Genomic DNA, 17,195 nt, shown 5'->3' with positions numbered 1-17,195 from the left:
GTTGGTTCAGTTAAATGAGCTCTGGCCGCTGAGACTCGAGGTGCTTGAAAATCAGGATCATGGCACCCTGTGTCAGGTAGCAGCGGCATGGAAATGGGAGTTGAAGATAGCAGGGTCAGAGTCCCCGGGGAGCTGCCTCCTCGATAACTGCTTGTCATGCTCCGTGAAGCAGAAATGCCCCGATGCTCCTGTTGCTTGGTAGGCAGGGAGCTGTTAGGAAACAGTGCTTTCTGCTTGCTGAAAGGACCTCCCCTGAGGACTGTCTTTTGCGATGGAGTCGCTCCCTGCGCAGGGAGACCGGCAAGCCCCTGAGTTTGCTCCGTAACCTCTCTGTAAGGCGCTCGAATGCCAAGGCACTGGCTGCTGCGCTGTGCCTAGACCAGCCTGGAATCCCAGCAGCTGGTGGCAAAGCTGCTCCAGTCGCTCTTGTCACAGAGCGTGCGTGGCTTTTTGGAGCGCGCTTGTCCACACTTCCAGGTAAACGATTTTATTTTTGCTTGGTTAATGTGCTCCGAGCCCCCTCCCCAGCACTGCGCTGGGTTTTTCCTAGCGCTGCCATGCACAGCAGAGCAGACGAAGCTGCCCGTGGTCATCCACATGCTGAATGGATTACCCCGGGGTCGTGTGGCCTTACAGCTCTGCTCCAGGGTAAATCAGTGCTGTCCTCCCCCTTCCCAGCGCCGCAGGAGCGCCCCGGCAGTAGCGCTGGAGGCACGGAGCTTGCTGCCTCGTTTTACGCAGAGGGCGGGGACTCCAGGGCTGTAGGGTTTCGTGCTGCTGCCAAACCCGGTTGTGCCGGGCTGTTTTCAGAAGTGTAGCAGTGGCTGTCACCATTACGGAAATCAGGTGAAGTCCTGAATGCTGCGAGGACGAGATTCTCCTCTGCGCATCAGAACTGCCCAAGCCTCATATTGACGAGGCGCAGGAGGAAGTGGGTTTTTGAGAAGCTGGTGAATGCAATTCCCTGTCAAGGGAAATTACCTGCTGGGATAACTAACTCTCTCTTCTTTTATACCGACTGTTCTCTGGACTAATAGCTTCATTTATTCCTTGCCAGTGTGGTACGACGCTGTTTTCCCCTTCCTAATACTGTATTCAGCCTCAGTTCTGGCTTCTAAGAAGCTGCAAATCTCTATCACCTGCTCAGCATAGCGTGAAGCCATCAGCGCTGCAGCCAGAACTTGTAGTAAAGCAGCACTCCTTTATGGTACGAAATTACCCCAGGAAACCTTAAACAGCTCCTCTTAAGCAGCTCTATAAAAGCACAGCTGGGACTCAGAAAGCTATAGTTGTTTTTTGCTCAAAAACAAGCACAATGTTTTCAAGTCCTCTTAATGTTCTCGGAGCAAACATTTTACTCCTGTCTGGCACATTATTTACAAACACAATAAAGCTTCTTTCATTAGCACTGGCTGTAAGCTGCTCTGTCTCATCCATTGCTGAAAGTGCTGCTTATTAGTGAAAATAGAGTAAGGAGGGAGAGACGTGGTCTTCGTGTGCTGCGGCAGCAGGCTCGGACCAGGGCAAAGAGCAGGTGACAGGATGAGAGTTGCCCACCACCACCCCTGAGTCCTCCCAGGACAGGTTTCTCCCTGCCCTTTCACTGCTGCAGCTGTGAAATGATGAGGGGCCATGAACCAGCACAGTCCTGCACAGAGAAACTAAACGGTTTGAAAGAGCCTGGTCAAGCCACTGATTTAAGCCCCTGTTGTTTGGACAGGGCTGGAAGCACGCGGACAGCTCCTTGCCCCTCTTACAGCTCTCCTCAGGCAGAAGCCCAGGTTGCTGTTACAGACCCTGGCGGTGTAAGCGCTTTCCCACCGCGCTGAGAACAGCTTTCTCAGTGACCTGAGCCTGTGCTTAAGCACTCTTCATCTCCTAGGTAGAGAGAAGTTACAGGCAGAACCAAGGACAAATCAAGTAAACACACGAGCCTGAGACAGGGGCCAAGAACTTTTTATTTTAACACAGGAAGTTTCAACACAGCAGCAGAACTCCTTGAGTCCAACGCAGTTTACATCGTATCAGGAGGTGGCTGATACAATCTGGCTCGGAGGCGGTCAGGAACCCAATCCCATTTTGATCCAGCTGGTTTCAGGAGACCAAATCCTTCTCTGCAGTGTTTTTTGCCACCCCAGACTGGATCCTGCTGCTGAGCATTTCAGTTGTCACTCGTTTCATACTTGTGCTTGATGTGTTTCCACAGTTTCTGTGCAAAAACAAACAACAAAAAGGAAACAATTATCTTAGCTCGTGTTTCAGTGGTACCAGGATAAAGCTTCACTTTAAAACAAGTTCTTATGAAACCTACATCGCTAACAGACACTAGGGGACAGAAGAACCTGTAGGGACACATGTCCTATGTGTGCCCCGTGCCCGCTGTGACCAGCGCAACATAAAGGTTTCAGGACACGCAGCCAAGCGCCACAAGCCTGCTCCTTGTTCACGGAGCTCACGCGGAACAGACCTGGTGGAACCTTTTGTCCTGCACCCAGAGGCCCTGAGAACAGACAGGGCAGGGGCTGGAGCCCTCCCTGCTCTCTGCCTCCACAAAGCAGAGATGCCAGGAGCGCTCTGCTCAGCGCCAGGACTCGCCCCCCCCACGAGCAGGCCGTTCTGCCTGGGGAGATGCGGGACGCACGAAGGGACCCGACCCCGGCTGGGAAATCTGGCGGTGTGATCAGGACTAACGGGAACACCGTGCGTGCGGTGCTTTCCTGCTTGTTCCAGAAAACGCTTTAAATTTTTTTAAAGTTAATTTTGTTTTCAATCCCTGCTTAAGAAAACGTTAACGCGTAGAAGCTTAAAGCTACAATTAAAGAAGGAGCTGAGCGCAAAGTTCAAACGTTACAGCAGTGACTGCTGCTAAGAAGCCGGGGCCGGGGCCCCTGCTCTTGTTCTTGCTGAATTTTCTCAGCTCCGTCACCGCTTCTGGCAGAGCTCCTCCAGCCCCTGGGGAGGCGGCGACACCGCGGCTCTGCGTGCGGCTCTCAGCTGACTTCTGAGCCGCTCCCGAGGCCGAGCAGCGGGCGGAGGACACCGGGCAGCTCCTTCCAGCAGCGAGGCGCCTCGGCTTCCCCTTGAAACCGGGCCCCGAGCGCTGACAGGGCCGAAGGCCGCCCCAGGGCACGGCACCGGCGGACGGCGCGGCCGCCCGAGGCGCTCTGGAGAGGGCCCCGCACTCGGTGCCCGGCCCGGCCCCGCACCCCCCGCCCGCCCCGGGCCCGCAGCCCCGCGAGGCGCGGGCAGGGCCGCGCTGACCTTCAGGGCCCGTCCCCGCGGCGGGGCGGCCCCGGGCCCGCCCTTACCCCCTCGTTGAGGTGCTCGAAGATGGCGTCGGCGCCCTGGTCGAAGGCGCGCTCGAAGAGGACGGCGCCCAGCACGATGCTGAGCGCGAACGTGGACGTGCGGCGGAACAGCGCGCTGTACGCCTGCCGCAGCAGCGCCATCTTGCCCGCGCCTTCTGCGCCTGCGCCGCCGCCGCCGCCTCGCCGCGGGGCACGCTGGGAAGTGTAGGCGCCGCCCCGCCGCGGGGCACGCTGGGAGGCGCAGGCGCCGCGCGAGTCGATGTGGGAGGGGGGTTCTGGGAGTTGTAGGCGCGGCTCCCGGCCGGCGGCGCGGCGCGGAGGCCCCGCGGGCGGTGAGCGGGGAGCGGGGGGGGCGGCTGGAGGCCGGGGGGGTGCTGCCGGCGGGCACTTGCCCTTCCTCTTCCTCTTCGTCCTGCCCCTGCTCCTCCTCCTCCTCCTCCTGCCCCCCCTTCTCCTCTTCCTCCTCTTCCTCCTCTTCCTCCTCCTCTTTCCTCCCTGCCCCTCCTTTTGCCCCCGCTCCTGCCCCTACTTTAGCCCCTGCCCCTGTTCCTGCTCCTCCTGCCCCCTGCCCTTCCTCCTTCTCCTCCTCCTCCTGCCCCTGTTCCTGCTCCAGTGCCCGTTCTCCTGCCCCTCCTCTTCCTCCTCTTCCTCCTCTTCCTCCTCCCCCCGCCCCTTCCCTGCCCCTGCTTTTGCCCCCACTCCTGCTCCTGCCCCTACTTTAGCCCCTGCTCCTCCTCCTCCCCCTCCTCTTTTTCCTTCTCCTCCTCTTTCCTCCCTGCCCCTCCTTTTGCCTCCCCCCTCCTGCTCCTGCCCCTACTTTAGCCCCTGTTCCTGCTCCTCCTCCTCCTGCCCCCCACTCGTAACCCCTTGCTTTTGCCCCCACTCCTGCCCCTGCTTTTGCCCCTGCCCCTGCTCCTCCTCCTGCCCCCCTGCCCCTGCTCCTGCCCCTCCTTTTGCCCCCACTCCTGCCCCTGCTTTTGCCCCTGCCCGTGCCAGCCCCCGGTAGACGCGTGCTCAGGGCGAGGATCCCGATGCTGGAGTCGCCCCACCGCAGGGCCGCTGCTGGGCGAGCACCTGCACGGGTTCCCAGCAGGTCCCGGTGAGGCCGGCGCCGGCGCCTCGCCTGTCCCAGCTCCTCGGTCGCTGGCCTGCACGGGGGGCCCTGGGCCAGGGCCCGCGAAACGCCTTGGTGTGACACACATGGGCTGGCGGGTGCCTCGTCCCTGCCCTCGCCCCGCCTGGCACCAAGTTCGGTGTCGGGATCCCTCGGGCAGCTCGGTGATGGTTCTGCAAAGTTCGGTGCCGGGGCTGGCTCTGACGGACCTGCCCCACCTGCCACCACCGTGCCGCGTCCGTGTGACCGTCGGCTTGGTGCCGGTACGGATTTATGCCAGGTGTAAAGGAAACTCACCCGGCCCTCCGTCGCTGTGAAGGTGCCGCGGGCTTTTTGCGCGTCCCCAGAGAGGTACGGGCACGTTTAAACTGGCAGCTCAGCCTGGCGCCGGGATTTCGTCAGCTTCACACCCGGGGACCCGAAGTGGCTGGAGCGGCCCCGAGCCGGGGCTGAGAACGCAGGAGCTTGGGGCCGCGGCCCGGACAGCGAGGCCTCAGGGTGCTCTGCTCGGGGGATCCTTCGTCCCTCTCGATCGGGGGATCCTTCGTCCCGGGGCGGTCAGCGCGAGGAGCCTCAGAGTCCTGAACGAGGTCTGCAGCTGGCAGAGCAGGAATCCAAGAGAGGAAACACGAGGCGACGCACGCGGGCTCGTGCCTCGAGTTTTACCGAGTGAAACACCTGCTGGGTGTCGCAGAACACGGCAATTTTTTTCCATTTCGTCTCAGAACGTGGCATTTCTTATAAAACATCGCTCCGAAGGGCTTAAGGTGGAGGATTCTTCTGTTAATACTTTAAAGCGTCGAGATAGAAGACAAAAGCCCTGATTTTTGTAATTGGATTTAGGCAGAACGACACTTAATCTGGTACAAAGCCCCTCTGAAGTCATTTGTGGCTGCGTGTGGGTGCAGGGGTCTGTTTGCCTGAATTCAATCGCAAATTAGGGGGTCTAAAAACGTTAAAAGGAAACGGGCCGAGCTGAGGCGGTTCTCCATAAAGCAGCCACGTTTGCTTTATTTCCTAGTGACGGCGATGGATTCCGTTAGACAGCGGCACTGTTTTCAGCTGAACAATGCTCTTTGCTTACCGTCGGAGCCAGTTGGGAGAACAGAAGTAGGTTAGGCAGGGCAGGGCTGCTCAGAAGCAGCTTTTCCCCTTACGTCCTCGCTCGGCGCGAAGTGCTGCGGCGTGCTGGTACTGCGGGGAGCTGCCAGGGCCCAGCCCGGATAATCCACGCAGTTGAATTCTTAAAAAGATGAAAATAACGTGTTCGGCGTAATCTGCGGAGGGGAGATCTCCGGCAGGATCTGGTGCTCCTCTAACTGCGTGGTTTTTTATTTATTATTCCATTCGTCCCCCGCAGTGGGAATTGCTGTGAGAGTTTGGGAGCCAGCTCCCCTGGGACGTGGGCTCTGCCTGCCCGAAATCCGTAGGGGTTTTTCTCTGCTGCGATTATCGCTGTCAGAGCGACGAAAGGAAGTCTGAATTCAGAGGCTGGCTGCTGCTGGGCTTCTGCGGGCAGAATTCCCATCAGGATCCGTGGGGATTTGTGTGGGACCGCTGCACAGCCTGGTTTGGTTTTCCCTCCTTCACAGCGGCTGCGTCTGCCGAGGAGCAGCGCGGGAGTCGGGGCTGAAGCAGGAAGCCTTCGTGTTACCAGAAACCTCGGCGGGCCGTGGCAGGGAGGTTTTTTGGTTCCTAAAAGCCGCAGCAGAGCTCGCCGGTGGGCACCGAGAGCAGGAGCCGCCCCTCTGGCTGCCGGCAGCCGCATGGCCAGCTGCACAACTCGGGGCTGGTCTGGTAGAGGACTGGGGGGCAATTACGGGATAACGTTCATTAAGCAGCGTTCGGCTGGGGCTCCTCGGGCTGGAGAAGCCCAATTCCAGACCTCCAGCCCCCAAACCGGGCTGGGTTGCACCTCCAGGCGTCGGCGCGGTGCAGCTGGAGCAAGGTGAGGTGTAGCGGAGGGAGCAAGGAAATTGCAGTGAGGAGATTTCAGCTTGGGCTGACTCTGCCAACGCTTTACCTGCGATGTGAGGGCCTGCAGCCCGACTCAAAAAACTCCAGAGGTGTGGGACGCACCACGGCCGGGTGCAGACGGAGGAGGCTGTGCCCCGGGGTGAGCGCCGGGGGTTTCAGGGACGTGGTTTCGAGGCAGCAGCTCTCGGCTGCGCTCAGGGCTCGCCTAGCGCTGCTCTGCCCGCCAGGCCTCAGGACTTGAGGGAGGCTGTGATTGATTCTGACCGGGTTTTATTCATAAAATCTTTATTTCTTGCGCTGCTCGCCACGCCATTTGTTAAGCGCGTTTGGCTGTCAAGGTGTCTAAAGCCGGAGAATTGCTTTGGGAGCTCATCTGCCGGCCTATCCATCTTCGGTGTTTATCAGGTGCCACGATTTCACGAGGAGAGAGCTCGCGGCTCCCACGGGGCCGGGTTCACCGCTGCGCCCGAGGGCTCGGCTCCTGCGGGTGCTGCGCTTGGCAGAGCAGGGGCACCTCGCTGCCCGAGGCTGGGGAGGATGAGGAGGGCACCCCTGGGAGCAGGGCACCCCTGGGAGCCCTCCTGCAGCACGGGCAGGCTCAGCTGGCCTGCCGTCCCCACGGCATCCCTCGGTTTCTGCCTCCCCTCGCAGGGCCGGGCACGGGGAAGTTCCTTCCTCTCGCCTGTGCCGTGATTTGTGGCCCCGGGCTGGGATCCTGGGCCCCAGCTGCTGCGGCGGCCTCGGCCTCCGGAGCTGGGTGGCCCCTGCGGCCGCCTTCCCTGCGCGTGGAGCCCCGGGCTCGCGGGGCCGCTGCGGGCTGAGCCCCCCGGTGCCGCGGCGCGGGGAGGTCGCTCGGCAGAGCCACGGAGGTGGGAGTGGGAGACGGGAGCCGGCTTCCCCCGCGCACACGCAGCGGGTGCTGCCTTGCCGGCCCCTGATGGGCAGGGGTATATGCTGTCGGGTCTCACCCCCTCCTCCGCCTGCCAGCCCTAAATGACTGGAGTTGTTCTCCTTCGGAAGCAGGCGCTGTAAATCTCGGATCCTCCGGCACGTCCTTCTCTGTCCCTGGGGTGAGGATGTCTGATGGCTCCCGGGCGGCGCTGAGGCTGCTCTGCTGGAAGAGAGATGGGGAAGAGGTACTTCTGTGATTACTGCGACCGCTCCTTCCAGGACAACCTCCACAACAGGAAGAAACACCTCAACGGAGTGCAGCATCTCCGGGCTAAGAGGGCCTGGTACGACTTGTTCCGAGGTGGGTGCCGCCTGCCCCTTCCGTCCCAGGGCTGGGGGATCGGGTGAAACCAAGCCAGCGCCGATCCTTTGTGTTCCCTCCGGTCTGTGGCAGTGAGTTGGGGACTTGAACGCGCTCGCCTCGTGCGTTTCTTCTCCCCCGGCTGCAGCCCTTGATTTTCCTCTGGTTGGTAAAATCCCTCGTCCCCGCGCTGACGGTTTGTCTCGTCTTGCCTCCGGACATCTCCAGACATTCACATCAGGTGGTGCAAGTTCTTCCACAGCCCATGGGGGCGGTCGTAGCGTGGGGCTTTCCCCAGCACATCCGTGGGGGGTGAAGGACCACGGCACTGGGGTCTGCTCGCAGCTCAGCTTGGGGTTCAGTGGGGCCTGCCCATGGGGTTTCTGAGAGCCCCGCTAACCTGCCTGGTCTGCCTGTGCTCCACAGAAGTGTTGCAGAGTCCTTGCTGTTCCGTCATGCTTCTTTTGCCCCAATTGGATGGGGAGGGAAGGTGTTATCAGCAAGCTGGTGAAAAGCTGAAGCCTGGGGTGTAGATGGGGACTGTCTGTTTGCTGGAGTTCGCGACTATCACGTAAAATGTCTTCCCGTTAGTCAACGGACCTGCATGGGACCATGGTGGGACGGGCGGGGTGTCACCGTGCAGGAGGTCTGACCCTGTCCCGTGTTCTGTCTTTCCTCTCCCCCAGATGCTGCTGCCATCCTGCAAGAGGAGCAGAGCAAGAAACCGTGTCGGAAGTTTCTGCAAACAGGTGAGTTCTCCGGAGCTGGAAATAACTGCCCGAGCTACCACAGCTCCTTCGTGAGCTGCCGCGGCTGCTCAGGGGAGCCCCGGGGTGTGCGTCCTCCCTGGAGGGAGCGAAGGGCTTGGGTCTGTGCGTCCTGAGTGCTGCGGATCCTGGGTTTGCAGGCACGTTTCCGTGGGAGGGCCTCGTGCGTGCGGCTCTCACGGGGCTCCCCGCGGCTTCTGTTGCAGGGCAGTGTGATTTCGGGTCCAACTGCAGATTTTCCCACATGACAGAGCAGGACCTGGAGAAGCTGAGCGCCCAGGTGCAGGGTGAGTCCTGGAACCAGAAGCTGCCCAGCGGTCTCTGAGGAAGGGGGGAGCTGCTGCGGGGAGCGTGGGCTGCCGGGGGGCGCACGAGGAGCTGTGCAGCGAGAGCTCGTGGTCCTGTGCTGTGTGTGGACGGGGGTCCCTCCCGGCTGCCTGCACTGGCTGTGCCAGCCTGTGGGCTGCCTGTGAGCGCTGCCGTTTTTCAGATGCTTGCCGCTCTTGGTCTGCTGGCACAGACACAAAGCTGAAGAGCTGAGCAGTGCCGCTACCGCTTAGCAGCGAGCATCTGAAGCTGAGGGTGGGCTTTCCGAGCCCTTGGGGTTTTGTTCAGTCAGGGAATAAAAACTGTCAGCAGCAGAGGGCACTGGTACATCGCTTCCCCTTGAATTTATGGATTTGACTTCCCCCTGACTCTCTGCTATGACCAAGGACCCGCTGCTTCCACTCTCGTGAGAAGCTAGCTACGATCAGGTGCGTTATTCTGAGCGGAGGATACGGGGTCCTGGATCCAGAAACAGCCCCTGCTGACGTGGTGTAGGGTGGAACTGAAGCCTGGGCAGAAGGCAAATAGCACCTGCTCCCCTGCTGGGAGTGGGCTCCTTTTTTTTTTTTTTTTTGTACTAAGAGAGCAGGAGCATTTTTTTGTACCAAGAGAATTTTATCTTGCCGAGAGTACTGCCTCTGTGCCCTAAAAAGAATGCAGCTCTGTTTTCCTGTAATGTTCGTTGCTCCTGTGCTTAGAGAAAATGTGAGTGAGGTGTTGGTGAGAACTGAGTGCCCGAGGTCCTCTCTGGAGACCACCCAGGCCCGGCCCTCCCTTGCTGCAGGCAGGGTGAATGCAGCAGGCTGCTTGGGGCCGTGTCCGGGGGTGCTCTGAGCACCTCCAGGGATGGAGACTCCACCTTGGAGCTCCACTGTGGGCAACCTGCGTCAGTGGTTGACCGCCTTTACAGCAAAAACGTATTTTCTCAAGTTTAAAGGGAAATTCCTGCATTTCGCTTTGCGCCCATTGCCCCTTCCCCTTCCCCTGGACACCGTTTAGCACAGTCTGGTTCCGTCATTTATCTCCTGGGTATGTGCCCCCACAGGTGAGATCCCCCTGAGCCTTCCCGTTCCCGTTGTGTTTCGGGTGCTCCAGACCTTTCGTCATCAGCGTGGCCCTTTGCTGGACTCCCCCCAGTAAGCCCCAGTGGCACTGGGGAGCCCAGGACTGGGCGCAGCAGCGCGGGGCCGCCGCAGCCCAGCTTCCGAGCAGAGCTCAGCCTGCGAGCTGCAGCCAGCTGCTGTTTTGCCACAAGGCTGGCAAAAACAGGCTGAAGTGTTGAAAGCGTGTGCGTGCCTACGGGGTTTGGGGTGCGTGCAGGGCTGGGGCTCCCCGCTGGCCCTCGGACATCAGCCTGCCCGCAGGAACCCGCGGCACTTCCAGGCACCGAAGGCTTTGTTGCAGGGGGAGAGAAAGCTCCCTGGAGAGGAGCAGAGCTGCAGGGGAAGTGTGGCGAGCTGCCCTGCGCTCGGGCGGCCTTCCTTGCCAATTACACGTGTTCCCGAGCACTGGCTTGTGTCAGATGGGTCAGGTGGGAGCGGGGAATTGGCTAGGAGAGAGCCGAGTCCTGGGAGATTACTTGGAAACCTTGCGTTTGTATTGCCAAGTCAAACATTTAATTAAACAATTAGGCTTCGAGGAGCGATGGCCGGGGGCCGGCAGGGTGCCTCCTCCTCGGCTGTGCTGCTCCGTGCCGAGCGCCGGGCTGCGGAGCGAAGTCCTGCCTGCCTCTCCCGTGGAAATCCTGCTCGCCTCTCTCCTGGTGGTGGCCCACAGAAATCCCGTGTGAGCCAAGCTGAGGGTCACGCAGACCCCCCCAACCCGACCAGCTGAGCCTGCAGAGAGCCTGAAGGGGTTTGGTGGAGGGCAGAGCTCAGCAGGACACCGGGGAGGAGCGGTGGAGCCCGTACGTAACTCGCTAGTCCGGACAGAACGAACGGCCGCGGGCGCCAAGCCGCCGTCGGATGTGTCGTGGGGGCATTACACCACTCCTTAGGCGGCGAAGCATCAATGTCTCAGGTGGTGAGGCTGAGGAGAGAGTTTAAAGCAAGCGTGTGTGATGGCGGGTTGGTCTGCAGGAGGCTCGGTGCTCGTCCAGCACGTCCTCGTGTCCCTGTGGGGTGCGCGGTGTTGGTACTTCTCTGGCAGCAGGTTTCTCTTGCTGACGATGCGTTTGGTTAGCAGCCGAAGGAAACGTCACCGTGTTTATGATGTTTGGCCTTCTTAACGTGGGGAGCTCGCCCTGTTGGTTGTGTTAGTCGTGTGGCTTAAACGGGAACGTTTCTGGACACTTTATAAGAGCTCAGAGCATGTTGGGCTTTGGCAGTTCCGCACCCGGTAGAATACGCTCACAGGGAAGCAACAGTCCCCACCGTCAGCGGGGAGAGAGGCACATCCCCAGCTGTTACCGCATCAAAGCCTCCTCCTGCTGCATCTGCCACATCATTCATCACGGGGACGCTTCCAGGATGTCGTCTTCAGTACACTCACGTCAGGAAAAGTCGCCGTCAAACCGGCGGCGTCTTGCTCGGAGCTACGGGCTCCCTGCTGCTCTGCGTCGCTCCTGCTCGCGGCATCGCCACGAGGCAGCCCCGTGGGTTAGCCCCGGCCAGCCGGAGCTGCGAGGGAGAGGAGGAGCACGGCTGGGTGAGTGCTGCTGACCCGTCCCGGTGCTTGGGAGAGCACGGCCAAGGCTGCTGGGGGCTGAGCTCGATGAGGAGCGCGCTCTCATCGCTGGCTGCGAGGCGGCGACCTGCAAAGGTGCTCGTGTCGAGGGCGGCACCGGCCCCGTCCCTCAGCCGCTGTTTGCTGCTGGTCCTGTGCATGGGGGGTGGGTCCGGGCAGCCCCCATGTCCTGTCCAGGCAGGGAGCTGAAGGATCACGTCAGCCTCTCTGCTGGGCGGCCCGCTCGGTGCTGGTGGCGGTGCCTGGTCCGGGAGGATCCACGTCGGCCCGCTGAGCCGGGCTGGATGTGCGCCTCGGGCTCCTCGCGAGTCAAAGCCTGGGGGTTCCTTGGTTTTATTTCGGAGCGGGGGCAGCTCGTGCTTAAAGGTGCACGGGGAGGAAAGATAAATCCGGAATTCTACTCCGGCATCATTAGAGAGGCACATAATGACTTCAGCCGCTCTTTTAATTGGCTGTAATTAGGCTTTGAGGCAAACACCCCGGTGAGAAGGCAGGGCCCTCACCCCTGCCTCGCCGCGCAGGCATTTATGAGGAGCGAGGGCCGCTAATTGTGGTCCCGAATTTCCTCTTGCAGCACCTGTTGGCACTCAGGGAGCGTTTGCAATCTGCTGGAGGGTTTGGCGGCCCTCAGATGGGACGTGCGTACCTCGGAGGAGGATGAGGCAGAGCTGTGCCCCTGGTGGACACGTGTCCTGGCAGCAGAGCCAGGCGTGTGCCCACACCCGCTGCCTCCCGGCCCGGCCGCACCGCTCATCGCCGTGCTGGAGGTGCCCGGTCCTCAGCAGGGGGAGAAACTGGGACCCAAGGGACCCAAGGTGGCCGCGGTCGGTGCTGCTGAGGAAGGCTGACGTGTCCGAGCCGGAGCCAAGCGCCCAGCTTACCGCACAGCTTGTGTCCTGCGCTGCCCTCAGGCTCTGGGTCGGCCCTGCGCGGCTCCGCTGGCACTTTGCTCCTCCAGAAGAACCCCGGGAGACCTGAACAGCCCCGTTTCCAGCCGGCGTCCTTATCGCTGGGCTGCAGAGCAGCGCCCCGACGTCGGGCTCGCCTCGTGGTGGCGGCGAGCGCATCGTCACCTGCTCGCAGCGGCTGGAGAGGCCGGGTGACAAATTATCCATCTCGGGCTGCGCATTGTGTCGCGCGTCGTCGGGGCCGTCCTCATGAATATTCAACAGGCAGATGAATAATTGGGTGCCACCACTGGGATGGAGTGATCCTTCACTCTGCCCAAGCGATATTAATTTCACACCCTGTCTGGAAACGTATAATATTTTCCTAAAAGGCGTGACATACGGCGGCGGGGCGCGGCGCCGGCTCCTGGTGGGCACGGCTGCAGGTGGCCGGCACCAGGGGGGCACTGCTGGATCTCCAGGTGGGATCGGGGGTCCCCAAAGCGCTTGTCCCCGGAGGGTTTGGTGAGCAAAGGGGGACGACACGCAGCTGCCTCGGCGTCCTTTTTGTTAATATCATATTTTTCCCGAAGCATCACGTTCCCTCTTGGGAACTTTCCACTAGGCTGGAGGTGTGATGGCGCCGAGCGTCCGTCTGGAGTAGGACTGTGCCAAGGGCGTGCGAGCACCCGCTGCTGCTGTGTCCCTGCTGTCGGGGGGCACCGGGGAGCTCCGTGGCCGATCTCTGCGCCGTGAGAGGTGCTGGTGAACGCCGGGCTGCCCTACTCGCCCCCCTGGGTGACGGGGGGGGTTGGAAGCTTGACAGCTGCTCTGCCTCTGCCCTGCCTCTGGGTGGGCAGCCGAGGTTTCTGCTGGCACTGCCCTGCTCGCTCCAGCCTGCAGGAGAAAATGCAGGAGCTCCTGTGAGCTGCCTGGGAGTGCTTGAGGTGAGGAGGAGGAGGCAGCGATCAGCCCCGGGGAGATGCCAGCTGCCCCCCAGCCAAGCGCTCCAGGCGGCGAGCGTCCGACGGCAGGCAGCGGAGGAGGAGGGGGTGCTGCGGGCAAGCTGCAAACTCTCGACTCCAAGAAACTCTGCAGGGTGATGATGAGCTCTGGGGGTAACGGAGCGAGAGGGGTGCGGGGCGAGCGTCTGACAGCCCTCTCTCAAGCAGGGGAGCAGCGGCTGAAGGAGCTGCGGCAGGAGGGAGCGGATGTCCCGCTTGGCACCATCGAGGACTGGCTGGAGAAGAGGGCAAAGAGGCTGAGCGCGGCTCAGAGCAACAGGTACCGGGGGCTGGGGGCATCCCAGGGAGGTGGGATCCCACAGGAGGGCTTGGGGACCATGCAGGTGGCCAGGGCTGCCACCCTGCTTGGTACCAGAGCCGCACGGTGCTCTTGGCACCCGCGGGGACCCGCACGCAGACCCAGCGTGGCACACCTGCCTCGGGGACACGTGCACGTGCGTCCCCACGGCGTGGGGGGCGAGGCAGGTCCCGCTGCCTGCGGCTGCTCCCCCGGGGAAGGCAGGCAGAGGGTACCCCTGTGCCCTTGGCAGCGCACACGGACGTGTCTGGGAGGCCGCGGCGGCGGCGGCGCTGAGTTATTGATGCCTGCTGTGGGTGACAGGAGGCTGGGCTCATCTGTTGCCAGCTCCCCCATCCTCTGCCTGCCCTGTCTGCGCATCTCTGCCCGTCCCTGCCTTCTCCTTCGCCAGGCAGAGGGTGGGATTAGCTCCTCCTCACGGCAGCGGGACGCCTGCCTGCGGGTCCCTGCTGTTCCCTCGCTCACCTGACTGTGCCGCAGGCTTAATTGGATGACATTTGGGCAGGTGCCAAATCTCTCTTTTGTTCTTTTTTTTTTTTTTTAATGTTTGCTCCTGTCCTCTCCGTGTTTGGTCTGGGCAGGATCTTCCTTCTGGTGCTTGTCTGGGCGCGTTGCGCTCTGCTCCCTCCATCCATCAGCCTGGCTGCTCTTCACCCTGCAGCCGTGCTCGCCGGCAGCAGCAAGCTCCCTCCCCTGTTTTGCTTGCCCTGTTTTGTTTGTCCTGCCCAAGATCCCTCGATCTCGGGACAGAGCCTCTCCTGCAGACAGTACCCAGCAGAATTCCCAGCCTCCCATCGTTATTTGGTCCCTGCTGCCTCCAAGCACGCACCAGACCCGGCGTTTTTCGGGTTGTTGCTTTCCACCCAGCCTCTCCGCCCCCACAGGCCCCGAGACCATCTGCTGCAGCAAACCAACACCAGCTCTTCGGCGCTTCTCTTGCCGTGTCTGGCCTCGACGGTGTCCGTCGCCGTCACCTTTCTTCTCCCCTCGTGTCCTTTCCAGCCCCGCCGTTGCCCTTCTGAGCAGCGGTGCGCTTCGCTTCGTCTGCCAGAGGTCTCGTTGTGCTTGGAGCGCGTGTGTCCGCCCTAACGGCCACGGAGCCCCCTTGTCTGCCTCCGCCAGGAAGGGCTCGGGACCCCGGGAGGTGTCGTGGAAATGGGCGAGGGCAGGGGAGGGGACCCCATTAGTGCCTCGGGGAAGGGAACAGCCCTGACCCTTACCAACACCGGAGAGCCCGCATGGGGCGGCCGGTCTGAGCGCTGCAGCAGCAGGTGAGCCTCCGACAGCACTCGCATCCGATGAGACCCCGGGGAGTGGAGTGCCCAGACAGCATCCTCCCTATCCGTCAGCTCCGCGGCTCGCGGAGCAGCTCGCTAAGGGAGAGCCGTGCCGCTCCGCCTCGCAGCGCGCCCTGTCCTGCTCCCTGCCCGCTGCCGCGGGACCCGCGTGTAACCGGGGAGATGCCTCGCTGCAGCCAAGCCTCCTCCGAGGGGAGAAGCTTCAGGCCAGGTGGCCTCGCTCTGCGCTGGCTGCTCAGAAAACACAGCGCTTGACCTGGGGAGCTGGCGTTCGGCCACGTCGCCGGCCCTGCAGGGAGAGGAGGGTGCTGCTCCCCCGGAGCGTTATGTAAGGGAGCGCAATTACATCTCTTCTGGCGTCACAATTAAAAGGAACCATCATGATCGGAGCTGGGAGGCTGCTGTCAGGGCTTGTGCTGAAGGACAAGTGAGTTTCCTGTGCTGAGGAATTAAGGAAAGGGCACGTTTCCTGGGGGTTTAAACCTGTCCCGGCCCAGCTCTTTCTCCGGCTGGAGACAAGGGAGCGATGCTTCTCGTTCTGCACTTCTGTCCCGCGTGATGCTTGCAGCAGCCTCCCCTAATAAATAGGAGCGGGAGAGAGAAAAAGTGTTCCCCAGGCTGCGAGCCGGAGGAGAAAGCCTCTTCCCTCTGGTGAAGGGTGCTTCTGTGAAAACACCCCGGCGTTTTGGCAGCTCCTCCGCTTCCGAGGGGTCCTTGTCCTTTGGGAAGTGTGCAGCTGCCTTGGGATTAGGGCTGCTCGGGAAGAGATCACGGAAACATCTGCCGATGTGGCTCACTCAAAGCTCAGCTGTGCAGGGAGCCGTGGGCAGCTGGGGGACGGAGGGGCTGGGGTCAGCGCTGCTCCAGGGCCGTGCCCCCCGCCAGCAGCTTTGCAGCCCCCGCAGAGCTGCAGGTGGTGCTTGCACCTTGTCTCGCTGCTGGGCGCGGGGCTGGCAAACAGCAGCTATTTAGTGGGATTTTGGGGTCAGGCAGGCAGCTCTGCTCTTGGTTTGAGAGGGGGGGAACACACCTGCGTGCCCATGGCCGAACCCCTCCTCTGCTGCTCCCCTTCGTCTCCTCCAAGGCTTTATTTTCGGGACAAGCAGAGGGGGCTCACCCCCCAGGGACACCGCTGTGTCCCCAGGCGGGACCATGCTCTCGATCCGAGTCAGCCACGGCTCATCTCTGCCCTTTTCCTCTCCCATCTCCGCAGCGCCCTGCCTGAGAAACCAGTGCCCTTCCAGTACCCACCGGGCTGGCCGCCGCCGCAGGAGCTGCCCCCGTCCCTGCAGGCCCCCCCGGCCGGGGGGTGGCCGCTGCCCCCCGACCTGCAGTGGGGCTGAGGTGCCCTGCTGGGGCTGGACGTCGCCCTCGCCTGAGAAAGGCTCTGAATTATTGACATATGCTTTTATTTTAATAAAATTCTCCCCCCCCCCCCATCGCAGCCTCGTGTTATTTCTCGCCTGGCAGCCTCCGGTGGGTCGAGTTGGTCCCCGGGGGTCGTCGCCGTGCTCCCCAAACGGGGAGCGAAGCTGCGGCCCCGTTCGCACAGCTGCCGCCTGCGCAGCCCGTGCAGGTTGGGGAAGGCAGCTGTAAGCAGGCCTTTAAAAATTGCTGCTGAATATTTCCTCTCCGCGTTGATGACTTACGTTTGCTTCTGTTAAATGCGGTGGGTAACACTGCTTCGGTTCAGGTGCTGGAGCTCCTAATGAAGAGCTCGGGGAGCTCCCGAAAGCCCCGTGCTCCTGCTCCCACCACGCTGGAGGCGAGAAGCAAGGAGGAAAAAACATTCCGAGGCTCCTCCTGCTCCAGGAAATTAAGTAAGGGGTGAGTGCCAACGGGGCAGGTATCTGTGGGTCAGTCCCTGCTGTGGGAGCTGGCTGGCCAGGACTGGGCGTTGGGATCAGGCCAGTGGCAAATAAAAGTCAAGTATCGGGCGCGAAGGGACTGTGTGAACGTGGGGAGCGCAAACGGGGAAGGGGCTCGCTCTGCCTGCCCCAGCGCCTGCTCTTCCTCTCCTCCTACCTCCGGGAGCAGGTGAGGGTGCTCGCAGGGCTCAGCTTTGGCTTGGCCGCCACCCCCCAGAGCTCAGGGCTGTGCGCCCCGCTCGGTGCCCGGCTCCGGCACGGAGCTCGTGGCCGCGGCGTGCCAGAGCAGCGACCTGCCAGCAGCGCCGCGCTGCCGCTGCCAGCGCACTCCAGGCTTGGCCACGCGTGCGGGCGGCGGCTCCAGGTTCATGGAGAGCGCCGGCGGCCGC

At 61.8% G+C, this 17,195-nt stretch overlaps 2 protein-coding genes across 7 annotated transcripts; one reads left to right on the top strand and one right to left on the bottom strand.

Annotated features, from left to right (window-relative positions):
* Positions 1 to 1,940: 1,940 nt before the first annotated feature.
* UQCR10 (ubiquinol-cytochrome c reductase, complex III subunit X) lies at positions 1,941 to 3,510 on the bottom strand. The gene is made up of 2 exons (XM_080559211.1): positions 3,309 to 3,510; positions 1,941 to 2,209 (listed from the first exon to the last, which is right to left on the bottom strand). Exons 1-2 carry the CDS (start codon positions 3,447 to 3,449, stop codon positions 2,162 to 2,164), a joined length of 189 nt encoding a protein of 62 aa, XP_080415337.1. The 5' UTR covers positions 3,450 to 3,510; the 3' UTR covers positions 1,941 to 2,161.
* Positions 3,498 to 16,549, top strand: ZMAT5 (zinc finger matrin-type 5). 6 transcript variants are annotated; one of them, XM_080559206.1, is made up of 6 exons: positions 3,498 to 3,640; positions 7,423 to 7,651; positions 8,338 to 8,400; positions 8,625 to 8,705; positions 13,487 to 13,601; positions 16,152 to 16,377. In XM_080559206.1, the coding sequence occupies exons 2-6, from the start codon at positions 7,525 to 7,527 to the stop codon at positions 16,279 to 16,281; spliced, it is 516 nt and encodes a 171-aa protein (XP_080415332.1). In that variant the 5' UTR covers positions 3,498 to 3,640; positions 7,423 to 7,524; the 3' UTR covers positions 16,282 to 16,377. The 6 variants fall into 6 exon arrangements, with proteins under 6 accessions (XP_080415332.1, XP_080415333.1, XP_080415330.1 ...); XM_080559207.1 differs by having other exon boundaries at positions 3,502 to 3,640; positions 13,490 to 13,601; XM_080559208.1 differs by having other exon boundaries at positions 3,511 to 3,640; positions 7,420 to 7,651; positions 13,490 to 13,601.
* The last annotated feature ends 646 nt before the right edge of the window (positions 16,550 to 17,195 follow it).

Source organism: Anser brachyrhynchus (genome assembly GCF_964034855.1).
Source record: "Anser brachyrhynchus genome assembly, chromosome: 17".
Lineage (NCBI taxonomy): Eukaryota > Metazoa > Chordata > Aves > Anseriformes > Anatidae > Anser > Anser brachyrhynchus.
This window is presented reverse-complemented; position numbering and strand designations above follow the sequence as displayed.

Bases quoted from the DNA above. Each gene is read 5' to 3' on its own strand.
- UQCR10 (XM_080559211.1), bottom strand. From the start codon at position 3,449: ATGGCGCTGCTGCGGCAGGCGTACAGCGCGCTGTTCCGCCGCACGTCC. The intron at 2,210-3,308 runs GTAAGGGCGGGC...GTTTTTGCACAG, and splicing joins TCGAGCACCTCAACGAGGGG to AAACTGTGGAAACACATCAA.
- ZMAT5 (XM_080559204.1), top strand. From the start codon at position 7,525: ATGGGGAAGAGGTACTTCTGTGATTACTGCGACCGCTCCTTCCAGGAC. The intron at 8,401-8,624 runs GTGAGTTCTCCG...CTTCTGTTGCAG, and splicing joins TCGGAAGTTTCTGCAAACAG to GGCAGTGTGATTTCGGGTCC. The intron at 8,706-16,151 runs GTGAGTCCTGGA...CCATCTCCGCAG, and splicing joins GCTGAGCGCCCAGGTGCAGG to CGCCCTGCCTGAGAAACCAG.